General features: G+C 43.2%; 1 protein-coding gene across 1 annotated transcript in view; it reads right to left on the bottom strand.

The window, feature by feature from the left end:
• The window catches only part of DSCAM (DS cell adhesion molecule), a 754,840-nt gene that overhangs the window by 219,297 nt on the left and 515,712 nt on the right, over nt 1–19,831 (bottom strand). The window contains exon 12 of the mRNA XM_042902977.1: nt 7,719–7,892. Within this exon, the coding sequence (XP_042758911.1) occupies nt 7,719–7,892 (174 nt within the window). The remainder of the gene's footprint in view (nt 1–7,718; nt 7,893–19,831) is intronic.

Genomic DNA, 19,831 nt, shown 5'->3' with positions numbered 1-19,831 from the left:
GTGTGCATTCGTGTTCCAGGCCTGCCACAACAAAGCACCACCAACTGGGTGGCCTAAAACAACAGAAATGTATTCTATCACGGCTCGGGAGGCCCCAAGTCTGAAATCAAAGTGTTGGTAGGATTGTTCTCCCTCTGAAGACTCTAGGGAAATATCCTTCTTTTTCTCTTCCAGCTTCCCTTTGCTGGTGGCAGCATTATCCTGTCTCTGTCTCTGTCTTCACATGACCCTGTGCCCTCATGACTAGTTCCAAAATTTCCCTTTTTATAAGGACATCAGTCATATTAGATTAAAGGCCACCTTACTCTTAATAAAATCTCATTTTAACTAATTTCATCTGCAAGGACGCCATTTCCAAATAAGGTCACATTCTAAGATACTAGGGGTCAGGACTTCAATATATGAATTTTGGGGGCACACAATTCAACACTTAACACTGAGAGACGAGGCTGAAATTGGAGCTGGCAACAAATTACAGTGATTTAGTCTTCCCATTTTACAAATTCCTTATTAACCCCAAAGGATCTTCAGCTGGTAGAATTCCAGGCTCATTTAAGAAGTGAAATGCGAATGTTTATGTGGAGTACAAGACGCTCTCCCTGGAAGGAGCCGCCACCCACCATTGGCAATTACAGCCGTGGAGCGTCGTCTACTGGCTACAAGTGGCCCCCCTTTTCCATTCTTACTTTCCCCTGCCCCTTCCCATCCTCTGCTCCTGCACCCAGGCATTGCCATGAAAAGCGTAGATATTTTTGACAGCTGGACCAGAAAAGGGAAGGGTGAGGGATATGAGTGTGTGCATACATGTAGAATACATCGGAGTGGGGGCTGGCGGACTCTAAAGTCATGAAAATGTGTCACCTGGATGTTTTGGAGTCAGGGACACCTCATACTCTATAACAGACACTAATGTGGCTTGTTTGGGGGGAGTCATAAGCTGTAATTTAGGAATGATGATGATAATTATAATAACAGCCCTAACATCAACCACAACAGTAGCCGCCATTGCTCTGCAACAACCACGTCAGGAATTTTTACTGAGTGTTTCAGTGATGGGTCATGCCAGCCTTATAGGGATCCCACGAGAGATGTATTTTCTGTGACTCTAATCTACGGAGGCTTGGAGAGAGGGAGCCCAGGCTGTGTGAGCTTCGAGCCTGACTGGCAACCACAGAGTTACATCGCTTTGATTCATTTACGTCACACGTGGCGTAAGGCCGCGGTAAGAGTGTGGACATGAAGCAAAGGTAGTGAAATAGAAAATCCTAGTTTTCAACAGAACCCAGGCTGCTGCCTGACTCAGGGCTGCTTACTCGTCCTTAGCCCCTTCTACCCTCTCATTGTGTGCCTGGCTCAGGGCTGCTTACTCGTCCTTAGCCCCTTCTACCCTCTCATTGTGTGCCTGGCTCAGGGCTGCTTACTCGTCCTTAGCCCCTTCTACCCTCTCATCGTGTGCCTGGCTGCTTCCAGTCCAATGTTCCAAGAGACACTGCAAGGAAAATACACAAGGCCATCCAGGGTGTGATTTTTCCAGAACAGTGGTTCTTGATCTTCTTGCATCATGCATCCCTTTGAGGGAATCACGAAGGCCACAGTGTTTCCCCTCAGCAAAAAAACACACGTTTGCACCTGATATCAAGGGGTCCCAGAACCTCATGGGATCTGCCTACAGGGGCCCATGAGTCAAAGTGTGATTTAGAAGCTCCTGAGTTAAGGGGCACCTGGGTGACTCAGTCGGTTGAGCGTCTGACTTTAGCTCAGGTCATGATCTCGTGGTTTGTGAGTTCGAGCCCCACATCGGGCTCTGTGCTAACAAACAGCTCGGAGCCTGGAGCCTGCTTATGATTCTGTGTCTCACTCTCTCTCCCCCTCCCCTGCTCATGCTCTGCCTCTCTCTGTCTCTCAAAAGTGAATAAATGTTGAAAAAAATTTAGAAGCTCCCGAATTAAAATATCAGGGAAAACAGCATTGGACCCACTCAGCTATTTTGGCAGGTTAGGAAACAAAAAAATTATAATTTAGTAATTCTATATATTCAAAACTGTCCTCTCTTGCTAAGAACAAAGCAGCCTGAAAACAAACCTTATTTTGCTTTTAGAGGAAAGGGTGTCCTGTCAAAGTGACTGGGAGGGGCCTGGAAAACATTTTATAGGAATTATTAAGGCCATCACAACCTCACAGAGGGCCAGCTGGGGGCCCTGCTCCTTCTTTTAGGAGGCTCACAGAGCAATCGCAAAGACTAGAGGGGATTTTTATTTAGCTAACGAGGTGTAGGGTAAAGATCTGTGGGGACACAGTGTGAGGGTAGGAAGTCACAGAAGTTGAATGGATTCTCGGAGATGGCGGTAGATTCTTGAACGCCACCCCCAACATATCCTCCCCAGCAAAGGCAGGACTTGAGTGGCCTGAGATCCTATCACATCACCAAGGTCTATCCAGAAATATCATGGCCAAGGTCCAGCAGACTGACCAAAGCTGACAGTGAGTGTACATGAGCTGCAAGGCCTATATGCCCGAATCCTGGAGGAAAAAGAGATGTGTGCATGATACCCAGGGACCTGCCTGGGCTGAGCCCGAGGGAGGCTTGGGGACCAAGGCCCCACCACATCCTGCGGATTGGCTCTGAGAGGCAGTGGCATCACTGGATCCGGAGAGCAACCACCTCTCCGGGCAGCACCCTGCTCCTGTTTGGTAAGGGACGTTCTTTCATCCTGCATGCAGTGACAAAAAAAGGAGCTGTTTGTGCATCGGGGCCTCAGATCCACACAGAGATCAGTTCCAGGGAGCATGCGGGCCCAGAGGCAGAAAGTGGGGAGGGGAGGACGTAATTCTGGCACCTGGGAGAAACATTCGGGACAACGACTCATCCCCTTGAGAGATCCAGCGGTCTGGGGCAGCTCTTTTCTTACTACAACCAACCAGATCTCCCAACTCGCACAAGGTCTGGGGATGGAGACGCTCTGCAGCGCCCCCGTGGGCCTGGGGCGAGGGTGCAGCGTTGTCACCAGAGGCCAAACAGAAAGTTTAGAAAGTAGAGTCTGATGGAAAGGACAGCCCGGTCCCTCTGTCTTTTCTGCCGAAGTCCTCAACAACATTTGATGTTTCGGGTCCCTATTCCGGGCACGCGTTTTGGTAAAAGCTAAGCTATGACTGGGATAATAATGAATAATGTGGTTCCAGAAACAGCAAGACCAACAAACCTGAAGGATTTGAAGGGTTATTTTTTTATCCCACTGGTCGCGGTCCCTGACGGTTCATCCAAGCTTGGTTGCCTCATCTCTGCTCACAGCCTCCATGTGTCTGATGTCAAAAACGCATGTGTGTGTGTGTGTGTGTGTGTGTGTGTGTGTGTGTGTGTGTGTGTGTGGTGGGGTGGGGGTGGGGGTTCACCATCAAATTGCTCTGCTAGTGCAGTAGTGGTTTTTGAAAGCACCCGAGTGAAAGAACTTCCCAGACAAGAGGCTTGCTCAGCCAGTGCAAGGTTCTTGCGTCCCCAGTGAGCCCCTGGCAACCGGCGCTGTTGGGAGAGTTCAGGTCCTTCAAATGTGTATAAAACCAGCACCAGCCGTCCTGGGAATCCAGACTATTGTCCAAGAAGCCGCCTTAATTTCCTGACATTGCTTGATCGGGCAGAAAGTTCTGCCCTATTACATTTAGAAATATTTGCAGCCCACTTTTTAAAAATATGAATTATAAAAATGAGAGAGTACGTAAAATTTTTATTTAAAACCGTGAAATCTCCTTTCTACCCAAACAATTTTTTTTCAGTTTGAAATCCTCAAACATTTTATTGATGATTCATAAACAGCTGGAGTCAGGAATAAGAGTTTCCAAAGGCACCACCCCCATGGGTCAGCATCACAGGGACAGTGAAAGCACCCCCCGCCTGGATCTCGGAAGTCATGTTTCCTCTTCCTCTTCCTACCCTACAACCTTTTAATTTTCCTGTTCAGAATGGTTTTCTGGAAGAATTCCAGTGTGCAGCACCATGAGCATCTACGGTTTCTTTCTCTCTAACCAGCAGGATCACCTGCTATGTGTATGTGCCAGATCCGTACATAGAGTGCTTTCTGATTTACAGTGTATCTTCACATACATTATCCCATTTAATTTTCATACCCCCCCCTCCCCATGAAAGGTGTGATTCTTCTTATTTTACAGGGTCAGAGAACTAAAGCAATTTGAGATCACTAATGAGAAGTGGAGAACCAGAAAGACCAGATTGTTTGGGCTGCAACCTCGGGGCAGGGGGGCTCTTCACCCTACCCTGGGCTCCCTGTTAATTACATGACACTTCAGCCCTCCACGTCCACGGCACACAGGCTTTGAGGACTTTCCTAATTTTGACCCAGAATGTAGGATTCCTTGTTTTTCCCCAAGACGGTCTTCATTTAGGGGACAGAACTGATTGGAGGTTGTCAAAATAGCAGTTACCACCTCAAAGGAAACTTGTTACCACTTTTATGGAACCAATTCCAACAATACAGAGAAATTCTTTAGTGTGCGAAATATTGGAATCAACTGTTTGGGGGAGAGGGGGAGGACGCTTTGTCCCTTTTTTTTTGGTGATACCATGCAATGGTTTTCCCAGGGATTGGCCAGTAGTGTCCCTGGTATGCTCTCATTCCTCTCCTGGCTGCAGTTTGAATAGGTAGCTTTAGTTCATTTGGGATGATTTTTCTGTGTTTGTATGGAATGCAGTGTGTGTGTGTGTGTGTGTGTGTGTGTGTGTGTGTGTGTGTGCACATGGGTGTGGGTGCATGCCATTTTTAGGGCCATGTTAAGAGATTAAAATAAAAGAGAATGGGATGATGGTTCTTTCTCTTCTTGCCTCTACCTGGAAGGCATCTGGGTTTGTTGTGCACACACTGTAACTGCACATGTGCATGTGGGTGTGTGTCTACAGCTTAGTGCTCCCCTTCTGTCCTCTGCAGAAGTAACAATAAAACATGTTACCATTCATAGGGGCATAAAGTCAGCCAGGGTGTGCTCTGTGCTCAAACTTCCTATTTTCTTTCCTTTTTGTTTTAACGTTTATTTTTTTATCTTTAAGAGAGAGAGAGCGAGCAGGGGAAGTGCAGAAAGAGGGGGGACAGAGGTTCCTAAGCGGGCTCTGTGCTGACAGCAGAGAGCCTGACGAGGGGCTCGAACTCACAAACCGTGACATCATGACCTGAGCCAAAGTCTGATGCTCAACTGACTGAGCCACCCAGGCGCCCCCCTCCTCCCTATTTTCATGGTAAAATAGATAACACCAAGCAGCAGATTTGCATTGCTGTGTGCTGCCTCCACGAGTCCGTTTTAATCCACTAAGTAGTCTGGTCACACAAATACACACAGAAAAAGCGAAGTTATCCCTGTTTGTTGTTACTGTTTCTTTTTTTTAATGGTATCATTTGAGTAACACCTCTATTTGTTGTATATCTCCTGTCTTTGTGTTTCTATAGCTTTCTTAAATTATTCTTTTTACTTTCTAGAATTCAAATAGTATGATTTTAAAAGGTTAAATATACCAAACACTTGAAACTGAACACATTTATAAACCCACCAAGGGTTAAAAACTGGTAGAATTAACTGTTACCTAAAAGCATCTCTCTGCTAATAGTTTGTATGGTTTGACAGAATCTAAACTTGGCCACCTCTAAGAACCATCTCTGTTTGACATTTGCTCACCTTTATTAAACGTTTCCCTGTCTAACCCCCTCCATGTACAGGGTACAACACGCAGACAGAGTTACCTCCTGCCTCGGGAGTTTTAATTTCTTCTCTCTGCTCTCTGTTCCCTCTTCCTCAAGCGCCCCTATCCACCCTCAAGGATTGGACCTGTTGATACCCACTGCATCGTCTAAGACTGAACTTAAACCCATGTGTTGTCACTGTGCAGTCGCTGGTCCTACACACAAATGTAAATCACGCCCTCGTCTGCGCGCCTTTGTGTTTGGAACTCTTTTCCAGTGTATTCCACTGGATGGCAGTTGTATACACCCATTCCCCATCAACCCACAAGAAAGAAAGGTCGCTAAGGGCAGAAAGACATCTCCGTGGTCCTCTCCCATGCCCCACACTAAGAGCATCAAAGGTGTGTAGAGAGGAAATCTGGGGAAAACCAGCTTTTGTATTTTTAAATTCCACCCACTTAAAAGACTTTTTCTCCATGAAACGGTCCTTAGTCCCCACAAAATGAAAGTTATATCCTCCCCTGAAAGGTACAACTATGGCACATATTATATTACTCTCCATCTTGCATTAATATTAGTAAGCTCTATATACTTCCTTGTTATCTCCTCTTCCCAAACATAAGTCCGTGGATGAAGTATTCACATCCTTCACAGGGCCCTGTATCTATTACAGCATAGATATAGACTTGCGGAATTTTTATAATTTTAAAATATTTCAAAGTGGCAAAATATAACCGAATTTAGAATCAAACATATTCATATTCTATTAAATATAATCAAATTAAAAAATATATTTCTTTTATTGGGGAAAGATGGATCAATATTGGCCAACACTGGTCTTCAGCTCTTGGGTTTCCTTCAAATATCATCAATTTATAGTTTTTTAAGTTATCCTTTCAACTTTGGATTTATATGAAACGACAATTTGTCTTCAGATTCTTGCAAATCAGTTCCTCCAGAGTATAAAATTTAGAATCAAATTTACGTATTGGATATCTACAAAACACGTTTTAAAGCAACCCTATTTCAAACTGTAATTTTTTCATGATATAAAAGTATAGCAAATAAATAGCTTGATATTTTCAGCGTTACGTTGGAAATAACGGACTAGAATAAATTCTGAGTGAAATAGGGCGGATACTAGCATTTGTGCAGTCAGCTTAAATCTCTCTCTCTCACACACACATATACATAAGACCCACTGAGATTTACTTTTAAATTCAATCCCTCTAATGAGCGATACGGTAGAGGTCTTTTCCAGCCTACCGAGAACACAATTAAAATAAAAAAGAGAAAGGCCGATCAAAGCCTTATCTGGAAGAGATCACAATTTATCTAACAGAAAATTGCACAAATGGACAAAGACATAAGTAATTCGCTGTAAACTAGGCGCCCAACCATTTGCTAAAAAGCAGCAACTTTACAAAAGTTGGCCCGTTTTACGTCCTTCCTTTGGTGGTTTACTTACCAAAGTAGAAAAATAATCTCATTATAAGTTGCCCTCTCCTATAAAACGGGTCAGCAACATGGACCCTAGGCAGGGTGTTACATGTTCCTGTCTTGTAGTTGTGTGTCTTTGGTAATGAGGTTTCCGGCTGCTTGATTTCATAAGGATCTCTAAAAGGAAACCTAGGGACAAGCCAGCTTGCAAATCATAAAATGCGTGGAAACAGACTGTCTGAAAAGAGCACACACAAGACCATACGCTGGGCTTTTCCGCGGTAAAATCAACAGAATAGAAATGTGGGCGCTAAAGGCAGAGGCCCACTCACCTGCTAGGTCTGCACGGCCAAGGGAACCCAAGGCACACGAGCATGTGGCCCCAGACACCGGGCACACGGTCAGCCTATTGCAACCGGCTGGATTTTTGCCCTCCTCTTCGGTCGTGTCCCAGGCGAGCAAAACCTCAAACCTCAGCTGCAGCCAACCACCATTTTGTTTTTTGTTTTGTTTTGTTTTAAACAGAGGTGTGCGGAGACAATGGCAACTTTAAGCACAGAAAGACCTATTTAGGTAAAACAAAGCATTCTTCTTCCTTACTTTTCACCGTGAGGTACATGGACTTGCTGACGTCTGCACCCACATCGTTGCTGACCTTGCACAGGTAGTAGCCGCTGTCTTCCTCCACAACGTGCTTGATCAATAAGGACCCGTTGCTCAGAACCTGAATTCGGCCATTCAGGGCGATTGGTTGGAACTGGGGAACCCCAGCACCTGGAGGAGAACAAGAAGGAGGAAGGATGATGCCGACAGAAACACACAAGGGGAGACAGTGAGTTCAAGTTCACGCAGCTTAGCACAGAGAAGTGAGGGGTATTTACCATCTAGAGGGCAGTCGTGGGATATGCGGAATTGTTTCTCCCCAACGTGTAAATTCTTGTTTGGAGAGAAGCACATTTATTTAAAATGACACTGCTTCAGACTCTGAGAGAGAGAGTAAGAGACTGTTACAGGTCGTTTCTACACAAAAAGCCAAATTTGATGAGTGTTAAGTAGCTGATAAATTATTCAAAGACATCACAGTGGAACAGCAGAGGAGTAGACGCCTCTCCTGAGACTAAATAGAAGCCTTGTGTTCCCAGGGAATTACTATGAATGTAAACAAGGAAAGTTCCAGGGACAGGGCATTTGAAGACTTTGCTTGCGGTGAGTGTACAAAGAGAATACAAGTATCGCAGGTTTCTCTTCTAAGCACAGTCACGCTGCAGTCTAGACACACGTGCATGTTAGTATCACTTAATGTCGTCTAAATAAATAAGTCAGATGGTGCCAGTGAGACAGCACAGAATTAAAACACCGCTCTCCTCAGAGTACGGCGTTCAAGGAGAAAATGCCACCGATGACACGTGCCGTGGACAGAGGTGTGATATGACTCATATGGAAGATCCTTACGAAACTGTTCTGAAAAAAAATATCTTTTAGAAATAATAAAAAGCAGGACCAAGGGTGGTCTAGGGAGATTTCCGGGAAGACGGCGGTTTGGATTAGCCTGCTATGTTGCTTATCCCTGTGCAGGGGGCCCTGGGTGAGACTGGGAGAGGGTGATCTAAGCCTTGATAAGCTGGTAGAGCTTCCCTACTGTGTGACCTGAGTCTGAGGATTTGGGGACAGGACCCAGTGGTAAAGACCAATTCCATCTTCCTGGAGAAAGCCCACAGCGTGAGCCCCATGCTGGTCTCCATGGCCCCAGATCCTTCGTGGGAGCTGAACATGCACACTGTTGCACCGTCACCATACCCCACCTGCAGGAAACTTCAGGCTTTGCATCTGGGGACACGAGAAGGGAGACACTTTCTCATGCTATCTCCATGCCAAACGGATCACTTACCAATTGGTACTCCTTAGCTCACAGTGGCAGAGACCGTGGCTGCGCCCTCCCTGCCCTCATGTCTAGATCAGGTAACCCAGCCCCACCAAAGAGACCAGGGAAATTCATAATGTACCGAGGGGACATTTCACACCGAACAAGAAGGACAAGCAGAATCCCCACAACAGGTGGCTGCTACCAACACAGAACTGCCACAGAGGACATATGAAGACTTCAATTAAAAGAACAGATTTCCATTTCTGCTGACAATGGAGAGAGACACGAAGGAATGTCGTTTCCATTCTAACAACAAAAAAGAGAGGCTGTTCATCTACAAAATCATACTGTTCTCTGAGTCGCTTAGAAAGTCGAAGTCACAGACAACTAAGTGAAATTAGTTACAAAAAGTTAAAAGCCCCACAAGGAGATAAATAATCCCATCTCTGGCAGAGGTTGGGGGGACCAGGACCTCGGCATAAAAGCAGATAACAAGGACTGGAAGTAAGTATAACCTCCTGCAATCTCTACTTTTCTTTCCTTTTATGCACCAGGGCCATACTCAATAAAATATTACGAGACACACAAAAAAGCAAGAAAAAAGGACCAGGAAAAAAAATATCGACATCACTATGGTAGGGGAGCTCTTCCACAGGGACTTTACAATAATTATGATTAATATCCATAAACGGGGGGGGGGGCGGGTTCAGAAGCAATATTAAAACCATTAAACTATAAGAAAGACAAAATGATAAAAACAAATACCACAATGTAAGAGATGAATAAATCTTTAAACAAGCTACTCAGCAGGTTAGACAGAGGAAAAAAATTAGTGAATTTAAACCTAGGTCAGTGGAAAACATCCAAAGTTAAAAAAAAAAAGTGCAAAAGTGGAAAATATGAAATAGGTTATCCTGGAATTCTGAAATTACATCAAATATTCTAACACTGAAAATTATAGTCTCAAAAGGAAAAGAAAGGGGGGGGCAGAGGAAATGAGATTTGAAATATGGAAGACTTTAATACCACTATTAATCAATTTGACTTAACTGACATTTACAGAACTCTGCACCCTAAATAGCAGAATACATATTGATTTTGAGGGCACATTTGACACTTAATAAAAGGGGCAATATTGTTAGTCATAATACAAATTTCAGTAGATGTTATAAGATAAAAATAACACATGTTATGTTCTATTTCCACAGCAAAACGAAAATTGAAAACAATAACACACATACATCTGGAAAAAAAACCCCAAATATTTGAAAATTAAATGATATATGTCTAAATAACTCATGAGTCAAAGAAGAAACCACCAGAGTAATAAGAATATATACATATGAGGGGCGCCTGGGTGGCTCAGTCGGTTAAGCGTCCGACTTCGGCTCAGGTCATGATCTCGCGGTCCGTGAGTTCGAGCCCTGCGTCGGGCTCTGTGCTGACAGCTCAGAGCCTGGAGCCTGTTTCAGATTCTGTGTCTCCCTCTCTCTGACCCTCCCCTGTTCATGCTCTCTCTCTGTCTCAAAAATAAATAAACGTTAAAAAAAAATTAAAAAAAAAAAGAATATATACATATGAATATAAAAACACCATATCAAAATTTGTGAGATAACAGATAAAAGCAAAACTTAGAAGTGTGTAGCATTAAATTACTGTATTAGAAAAGGAAGAAGGTCACCAATCAACTATCTAAGCACCCACCTTAAGAAGCTATTACAAGAAGGGCAAGAAAAACCCAAAGTATGAAGAAGGAAGGAAATAAGGAGGATAACTCAAATCAGTGAAATACAAAACAGAAAAACAACAGATAAAAAAAAAATCAGTAAAACCAAAAGCTAGCTCTTTGAAAAAAAAAAAAAAAACAGTAGGTGAGCCTCTAGGACTGATGTAGAAGAGAGAAGGCACAAGTTACAAATAACCATAAAAAGATAACCATCACTATACACTCTACTTTAATTAAAAGCATAATAGCAAAATATTAGGAATAACTTTGTGCCAATGAATTTGACAACTTAGATTAAATAGATACATTTCTTGAAAGACACAAACTATCAAGGATCGCTCAAGAAAAAGGAGGTAGATCTAATAGTCATATCTATAAATAAATTTAATTTATAGTTAAAAACCTTCCACAAATAACACCCAAAACCCGGGAAGCTTCACTAGTAAATATTACCTATAATTAAAGAAGAAATAAAACCAATTTTACACAGAATTATCCTGATACCAAAGTCAGACAAGAATCTTAAGAGAAAAGAGAACTAGAGACCGATATCCCTAATGGACACGGACATAAAAATCCTTAACCAAACATTACCAAATCAGGTATATCAACATACAAACAACAATGTATTATGACCAAGTGAGATTTACTCCAGGAATGCAAGGTTGGTTTAAATTCAGGAATTAGCCAATGAAAGAAACTCACTACTTCAACATACAAAAACAGAAATAGAGTGAGTAGATACAAAAAAAAATGTTTTTCACAGAATTCAACATCCTGATCAAATCTCATAGCAAACTAGGAAGACAATGAACTAACCTGATAAAGGTTTCTCCAAAAACACCTATAACTAAGTCATACTTAATAAAAAAGAACTTACCAAAAAGTTGCTAGAAACATAGTGAGTTTAGGGACGTCATGGGATACTTCAATGTACACAACTCAAAGTTAATTTTGTTTACAAATGTATTAGTAAAAAGCAATTGGAAATTGAAATTTAAAAAAAATGATACATTTGCATCAAAAGATGAAATGCTAAGAAATTCATTAAATAAGATATGTGTAAGACTTGCTCACTGAAAACTGTAAAAGTTCTTGCTAACAATTAATGAAGACCGAAAGAAATGTTCATGGATCAAAATGCTCAATTTTTTCAGACAATACTAGGAAATCATTTTCCAAAAGGGCCAAATAATAAATGTTGTAGGCTTTGCAGGCCACACTGTTATATAACTACATACTTCTGCCAATGAGGCACAAAAGTAGCCAGAGAAAATACCCAAACAAAGCAGCCTGTGTTCTAATAGCATCCAATGGAAAGACTGGGTGTGGGTAGGATCTGACTCATGTCCCATACGTGGCTGACATCTGGTTTGTAAGAAGCCCACATCTGTAAGATCACTACAAAGTTGGAAGGAGGGGCGCCTGGGTGGCTCAGTCGGTTGAGCGTCCGACTTCAGCTCAGGTCACGATCTCATGGTTCGTGAGTTCGAGCCCCGTGTCAGGCTCTGGGCTGATGGCTCGGAGCCTGGAGCCTGCTTCCGATTCTGTGTCTCCCTCTCTCTCTGCCCCTCCCCCATTCATGCTCTGTCTCTCTCTGTCCCAAAAATAAATAAACATTAAAAAAATTTTTTTTAAAAAACAAAGTTGGAAGGAGGAGCATATACAAATAATACACATTTGGGTTAGTATTTTATCACACGTCTGATGCATGAAATATTTTTAAAAAATATGTCTCATTCTTAAAGCATTCAAAATCAAGGATGGAAAGTTTTAAAGATGTAACAACACTTTTCTTTCATAATTGCCACATGTTGCTCTCTCTGGTATCAGCTTCTGAATACTTTCTAAAGTGAGACAAAATGAAGAAAAACATTCCGACCCCTAATCTGTTTGCTCTTGGGGAATAGACAAATCATCAAAATGTAAAAAAATGCAAATTTAGAAACATGTGTAATGTGGATCATTAGAAACCTAATTCACATGAAATTCACAGAGGATTTTTAACAAGTGTTTGATGAATTATGAACATGCCAGTAAATGAGTGATTGGTTTTGAAAAGTAATTAATGAAAGGTACCTGTTAGTTTACTTATTATAGTATAAAACATGAGAATCCTAGATTAGGGATCTGAGAATTTTGGGCCCCAAATTCAAATAGTAAGTAAGTAAGTAAATGCCCTCTTTTTCTTCTCAAGACCCCAATCTCATAATTTTCCCTTCCTAATATTTTATAAGTGAATATAAAGATGTGCTCTATTTTTACATAAATGGGATTTATTGTTTGATTACTGAGCACCCACTGTGGGGCAGATACTGGGCATGTAGCTATGATCACAAAGGATTGTGGCTCTCCTTGTTCTTTTTTTTTTAACATTAAAAATTTTTTTTAAGTTTATTTATTTTTGACACAGAGAGAGAGAATGCGAGTGTGAGCTAGGGAGGGGAAGAGAGAGAGGGAGACACAGAATCTGAAGCAGGCTCCAGGCTCTGAGCTGTCAGCACAGAGCCTGACATGGGGCTTGAACTCACGAACCGTGAGATCACGGCCTGTGCTGAAGTCGGATGCTTAACTGACTGAGCCACCCAGGTGCCCCAACATTTTTTTAAAAGTTTATTTATTTTGAGAGAGGGAGCACCAGCAGGAGAGGGACAGGGAGAGAAAAGAGAGAGATAGAGAGAATCCCAAGCAAGCTCTGAGCTGTCCATGCAGAGCCTGATGCGGGGCTCGATCCTACTAACCGTGAGATCATGACCTGAGCTGAAATCAAGAGTCGGGCACTTAACAGACTGAGCCACCCAGGTACCTCTCTTCTTTACATATACATATGTATATTTTTTTCTTTTCTTTTCTTTCTTTTTTTTTTTTTAGAGAGAGTGAGTGGGGAGGGGCACGGGGAGGGAGAGTATCTTAAGCAGGCTCTGTGCTTAGCATGGAGCCCAATACGGGATTCGATCCCACGACCCTGGGATCATGACCTGAGCTGAAATCAAGAGTTGGCTGCTCAACGGACTGAGCCACCCAGGAGCCTCTGTGGTCTCTCTTTCAATCCCTCCCTCTCTGAGGCTAGTGGCCTCACTGTGGGGAATGTAGGCTACCCTATGGAGAGGCTCCCTTGAGGGTGTTCTCCAACCAACAGTCTATGACTGAATCCTGCCATACAACACAGCAACCACACGAGTGGGCTTGGGGGACGAGACTCTTCCCAGGCTGAGCCTTGACATGACTGCATCACCGGCCAACACCTTAACTGCAGTGCTGGGAGAGACCTTGAACAGGAGGACTCAGCTAAGCCATACTCAGATTCCAGACCCACAGACATAGGAGGTAATAAATGTGCATTATCTATGCCACTAATTTTGGGGGATAATTTGTTGCAAGGCATCAGATCATCAGTAACACCGAATAACTAGGTAATGAGGTAATCTTTCAGTTCCTCAGTTTCTTCCACCTGTAAAAGTGGAGATAATATAGAATCTCCTTAATAAGGTGATGTAGGCATTGAAATTCTTTAAGTATGGTATGGCATACAGTAAGCCCACAATACTCCTTCTTAAAAGATTTCTCCTTACTATGATTTTATGATTAGTTGAATTTCTGTCTTTCTTACTCCACAAGAAGAAGGACCATGTTGCAAGGAATCTCTCCACTTATCAGTCAGTCAATAGAGTGGTAGGCAACCTCTGGGATTAATGCTCGAAGGGGAATTCTGCGCATTTAGTGTTGAAATGTATGGCTAAGCTGCTTCCTAAGAAACACGTCGATTTCATTTCCATCAGTGTTGGCTGAGGGTTAATTTTTCCTCACACATGTACATGACTGACCTTTTTGATTTTCATCATTATTTTAATTTGCATGCTTTGACAATTTTTTTTGATATTTTTTGTTTGTTTTGCCTGTAGATAAGTTTGAGCATCTTTTCACATCATCATGTTTTGGCAATTTATACCTGTTTTCTTGGTGAACAGCCCATCTACATCCTTTGCCTATGTATCTATTGGACTTCCTGTCTTTTCCTCCTTCATTTGCCAAAGCACTTGGGTCTTATAAAGCATTTCTATACTCCGGTTTTACACAAATTTATTTTTTCTTATTTATTTATTTTTATTTTAATTTATTATTTTTAAAAAATATAATTTATCGTCAGATTGGTTTCCATTACAATACCCAATGCTCATCCCAACAACTGCCCTCCTCCATGCCCATCACCCACTTCCCCCCACCCCCACCCCTCATTTAAAGTCAGGCCTGAATGTTGAATATTATCAACTGCCTTTCAATATTTATTGAAATGATCATATGTTTTTTTTTCTCCTGTAAAAGTTGACGGTATGTTTTAAAAATTCAGTTTTTACCAATTATAAAATTCGTTTTTATGGATAACGTGTTCTTTTGGGCAAGGATAAAAGGATACTATTAGAACTTACTGAAAAAGCCTTTAATTTTTATTTAAGTGCTTAAATTTAGTCCATGTTTTGAAGCTGTCGAGGCTATTGATGCCTTTCCCAAAGTTTACTGCAGTAAGAGATCCAGATGTAGTTTAATACACACAACCTAAAAATTCAGCCAAACGTAGGATTTTAAAAATACATCCATAAGGCAGAAAACCAGGAAATCTGAAAATGCAATGGGATTTATAAGTTATGTAAAACGGGGTACAACACCCTAAAAAATCTAACAAAATGCTGATAGAATATGAGACAGTTAATAGGATCATTGACGTCAAAAACACGTATGCTTTCCTCTCCTCAAAGAATTTTCACCAGAAAAATACTTACAACATTTGACACACTTATACTAAAGCATTACAATATAAAATTTAACTAGTGTTAAGCTCAGCTGTCTCCGTTAAATCACTGGATAGGATTATCTATTAATTCCTATGTAGACTAAGAGAAGCCTCTTCATTATGAAAAGGTCTTAACAAAGACAGGAATAAAGTATATGCATTTGAAAAACATTAAATCTTTTTTTCATGAGGAAGTGAACCTAACTGGAAGAGTTACACAATTTATAAATCTGATCACGCTTGCTAAACAGAAGAGTGAACCAATTCATCTACCATAAGAACAACAGTCCCAAGGGTTACCCATTTGTTCAGCTGGAGGGAAGTAGACTTTGTCACAGCTTGATAAAATTATCGGCCATCCACTTTAGGTTGTTCATCATTATTATAAAGAGCAAAATATAACACAGTGCATACAATATTCAGAATTCTGTAATCTTGTTGGCATGAGGTGAGTGCTCTGGGAAATTAGCTAGAAGATACACTGTAGCAGCCAGAAGTCATTAATTAAAAAGCTGCCAATTTTCTGTGGATAGCTGGGGTCAAGCGGGGACAATTTTAATGCTCTATTACATGAAAAGAAAATGTTAAAGCATTATGTAAGGCACATACTGAATTACTGGGTGTGTTAATACCACGTGACCTTTCTTCTTTATGGAAAGATACACTTAGCAGTGTTCCCAAGGACTGGGGGAGTGGGCACAGGGGGGGAAGAATAGCTGAGTGTCACCAAGCACGCCCACTTGGAAGGCAGCAGCGAAGATGGTGATTGTTTCATCTTTTCTACCACTCTTGAGTCTTTGCTGGTCTGTAGCCAGAGCACTTGGCTAAGAGTCAGAAGCATTGGAAACTTACGAACTGTGCCCTTGAGCAAGTAGCTTATTCTCTCTGCATCCTTAATTTCACCGTATATGGAACAGGAAGAGTAATGCATTTCCATGCTCTACAGATTACTGTTCACCAAAGGAAGCAAGGCCGTGTGAATGTGCACATAAATGCCCACATAAGAAATGAAGAAGTTGGTCAATGAGCACATTCAGAGGGTCTCCCTAGCGGGCTGAAATAACATTGATTTGAAGTCGAACAGCAGAACGGCAGAAAGGAGATCTGTCTATATTCCCTGGGCTGCACCCAATGGCAAAGTAGGAAGCGTGTCCCTTTGCCCACCAAGGAATTGAAAACACAATCCCTCTTGTCCTTCTGGAGAGGGTGGTGTTTCCCTGAAGAATGAGTATGTTCTGCTTGCTCAGGGAGGTGGTCTTCCTTGTCTGGGAATAGTCGGTGGGTTGCAGGGAGTGAGGGGGCACAAAGATTGAAGCGGAGATGGGAAGGGGAGAGCAACTACCAACATTTGGATGGCACCTGCTCCAAGGTGAGCCGCCACCCATGGCACCGGTGCTCAGTGACTGAGTGCTAAGTTCTGGTGTCTCCTTCTGGAGAAGAACCCAGAAGTGGACAGAGGTAGGGTCCTGAGGCACTGGTCCAGGTCCAGGCCGGAAAGCTATTCCCAAGCCCAAGCTATTCCCAAGAAAGAATCTTCCAGGCTGTACAGGATGTGCATGTGACATTTTGTCCATATGCTTGCATCAGAGATGGTCTGTCTATCCTCAGCCTACTGGAACACTTCTGATCTCTTCCCTAAATTGCAGGGACTGGAAGCCTGAGAAAAACCATTTCCTGCTGAATTGTCACCAGGTTCTGGTTTGTATTTCACCAGTGAGAGGCACTTGGATACAGTTTGGAAGGTGCAGGGATGGAAAAGCCATCACTCTCCTTGAGAAGCAACAAGTCGGTGCACAGGCAGATGCCAAGGTGACTTCCAGGAGGACAAATCACTGCCCTGGTGCGGAGGCAGCTGCAACCACAGACGGAGGTGGCTTCTCGAGGTTGTCACATTTCTCAGGTTCCAGAAAGGAAGCTGAGTTTCCCCCACCCTTGCCAAAATTTTGCATGCCTCTACTTCCCGGTATTAAATCCTTTCTTTTTAAAAAATGTTTGTTTGTTTGTTCATTGAGAGAGACAGAGAGGGAGCATAAGTTGTTTCTTTACTTATTTTGAGAGAGAGAGAGGAGAAGAGAGAGAGAGAATCCCAAGCAGACTCCACACTCAGCACAGACCCTGACGCGAACCATGAGATCATGACCTGAGCAGAAATCAAGATTGGACGCTCAACCGACTGAGCCACCCAGGCACCCCATAAATCCTTTCTTGATAAAACACCACACCCTAACTGGGTCAGCATCGAGGCCATCAATTACGCTCACTTGGAATTCAGTTTCCTTCCCTTAATTCCTTTATGTCTATAATGAAGGCCCATATCCAGAGAAAACCACCTCCCTTAGGTGGGCGAGCTCATGCCTGCCCCGGGGTGACTACAATTCGGGAGTTGACTAGCTCAGCATGCCAACTGCATGACTTTATCCCTAGCTGGCAAGGATTTTTTTTTTTAATCACAAAGACAGAACACTATGCCCTCGAGTCACTTAGCAGAAGAAGTAACCATGAACTGACCCAAGTCTGCATTTGCTGACAGGACACATGATCTCTCCTTCAGGGTGTTGAAACGGCTCGAGGTCGCCATCGCGGTGTGTTGGGATCATGCAGCTGTATCTGCCATAAAAGGCCTTCAGCCACCTTTTCCCTGCAGCAGGAGACCCCTGCATATTTGCCCTGGGTGTGGCTGCCTCTATCTAGAAGAGCAGTGAGGAAGACAATGAGGAAGAGGGCAGATGGAGGGGTAGAGACAAAGAAAGAAATGAAGCACAAGAAGGGCCCGGGGCCTGTCGTCCTGGTGACTCTACCAAGGCTGGTCGGAATTTCAGCTTCCTTGGGAGCGGGAAGGACCTCGGAGGAGCTCCTAGGGCCACTATACTCCACCCATTTAGCAGAGGAAGGCAGGTTTTCATCCACAGTGAGTTTTATTCTACCATCAAAGGAAGAAAATAAAACACTAAGTTGAGTATCCATCCTCTCTATTCGGCTCACAGTCCTTCCCCAAGAACTCACTATGCTTAGTGTCCCCATGTGGGGACCACACAAGTGTCATAAACGGGGAGCCACAGTCAGCCTTGAAGTTGGGTTTGTGTTCACCACTCACATCACAGGGAGGCGTCGTCTTCTCCTTTTTAGATTCTTTGAACCCTTTCCCTGCATTAACTCCAGATTCTCATCACCCATTTATGTGCTAGTGGGGACAAGGACATTGGAAAACAACTGGGCCCCAATAACTTGGATGAGCCTGATGCATGAGCTTGAAGCAGGTGTTGCTAGAAGGAGCTGGGAGGATCGCTGCAGGTCCAGCAAACCAATGGCACGGAAGAGGGTGAACCCATGGGGTCAGAGGCTCAGGGCGCTCTGCCCACACAGAGGGCAGGGAAGTGGTGAGCCCAGGAGAACTGGAGGGACTTGAGGCTTGCCCCATGCTGTGTGTTCTTCGTGTCATCCCTAGACACAGGCCCCGGGATGTCTACCTCGACCTTGGGAGAGAAGGGGTGAGCAGGATCAAGGTGAAGCACTCTGGGGCCAGCCCCTGAAGTAGGAGGAGGCTCCAGAGGGGTCGCCTGAGCTGTTGGACCAGGTACTGAGTACAGCATTTGTTTCTTAATTTGGAATTGAACACAGTGCATGAAAACATCCAGAGAATGGCCCCTATATATGACGAGCGAGGAGGGTTTGGGCAGGGGGGTAGACACCCAGAAGAAGAGGAAACTTCTGGGACCTTGGTGGTAAGAGACAGCTAGGCTCTCTGGTAGACTGCACCTGTGGGTACAGAAATGACAACGGGGAACAGCTTTCTGGGGACAGTGGGAGATATCGGAGCACGGGAGAAACTGTCATGAGCCACGTGGTGTGGATGCTCTGAGCATCCAAGGAAAACTGGGGCCCTGGAGAGCCAACAAACCCTGGCTATAGATGGGCCCCGTTTCCACCCAGAAAACCGAAGACAATCAAAGACACTTGCAGACAGAAGTTTACAAATACTCACTGCCAGAGGCACACAGAAAGAAAGCAACTGAATTATAAAGGACACACACACGAAATCTGAATAAATGCAGAGAATGTCCATGCCATTGGCTGGGAAGGCTCAATATTTTAATGAAATCCCTGTTCTCCATATTAACCTTTAGATTTATTACAATCTTCCAAAGTTTTCAAATAATTTTTTTTTAGAACTTGACAAAATTATCCTAACATTCATCTAGAAGAAATAAGCAAACAAATATCCATGTGAGAAATACAGGACACTTTTGGAAAACAAATGGGGAGAGTATCGTACTAGGTATTAAAATGTGTCTGGAAGAGCTAAGCCTCTAACACACGTGGTCCTGATGCCAGAA

The sequence above is a fragment of the Panthera leo genome, chromosome C2 (genome assembly GCF_018350215.1).
Source record: "Panthera leo isolate Ple1 chromosome C2, P.leo_Ple1_pat1.1, whole genome shotgun sequence".
In the NCBI taxonomy this organism is placed as follows: Eukaryota; Metazoa; Chordata; class Mammalia; order Carnivora; family Felidae; genus Panthera; species Panthera leo.
The sequence above is the reverse complement of the archived record's forward strand: the minus strand, read 5'-3'. Positions and strand labels throughout refer to the sequence as shown.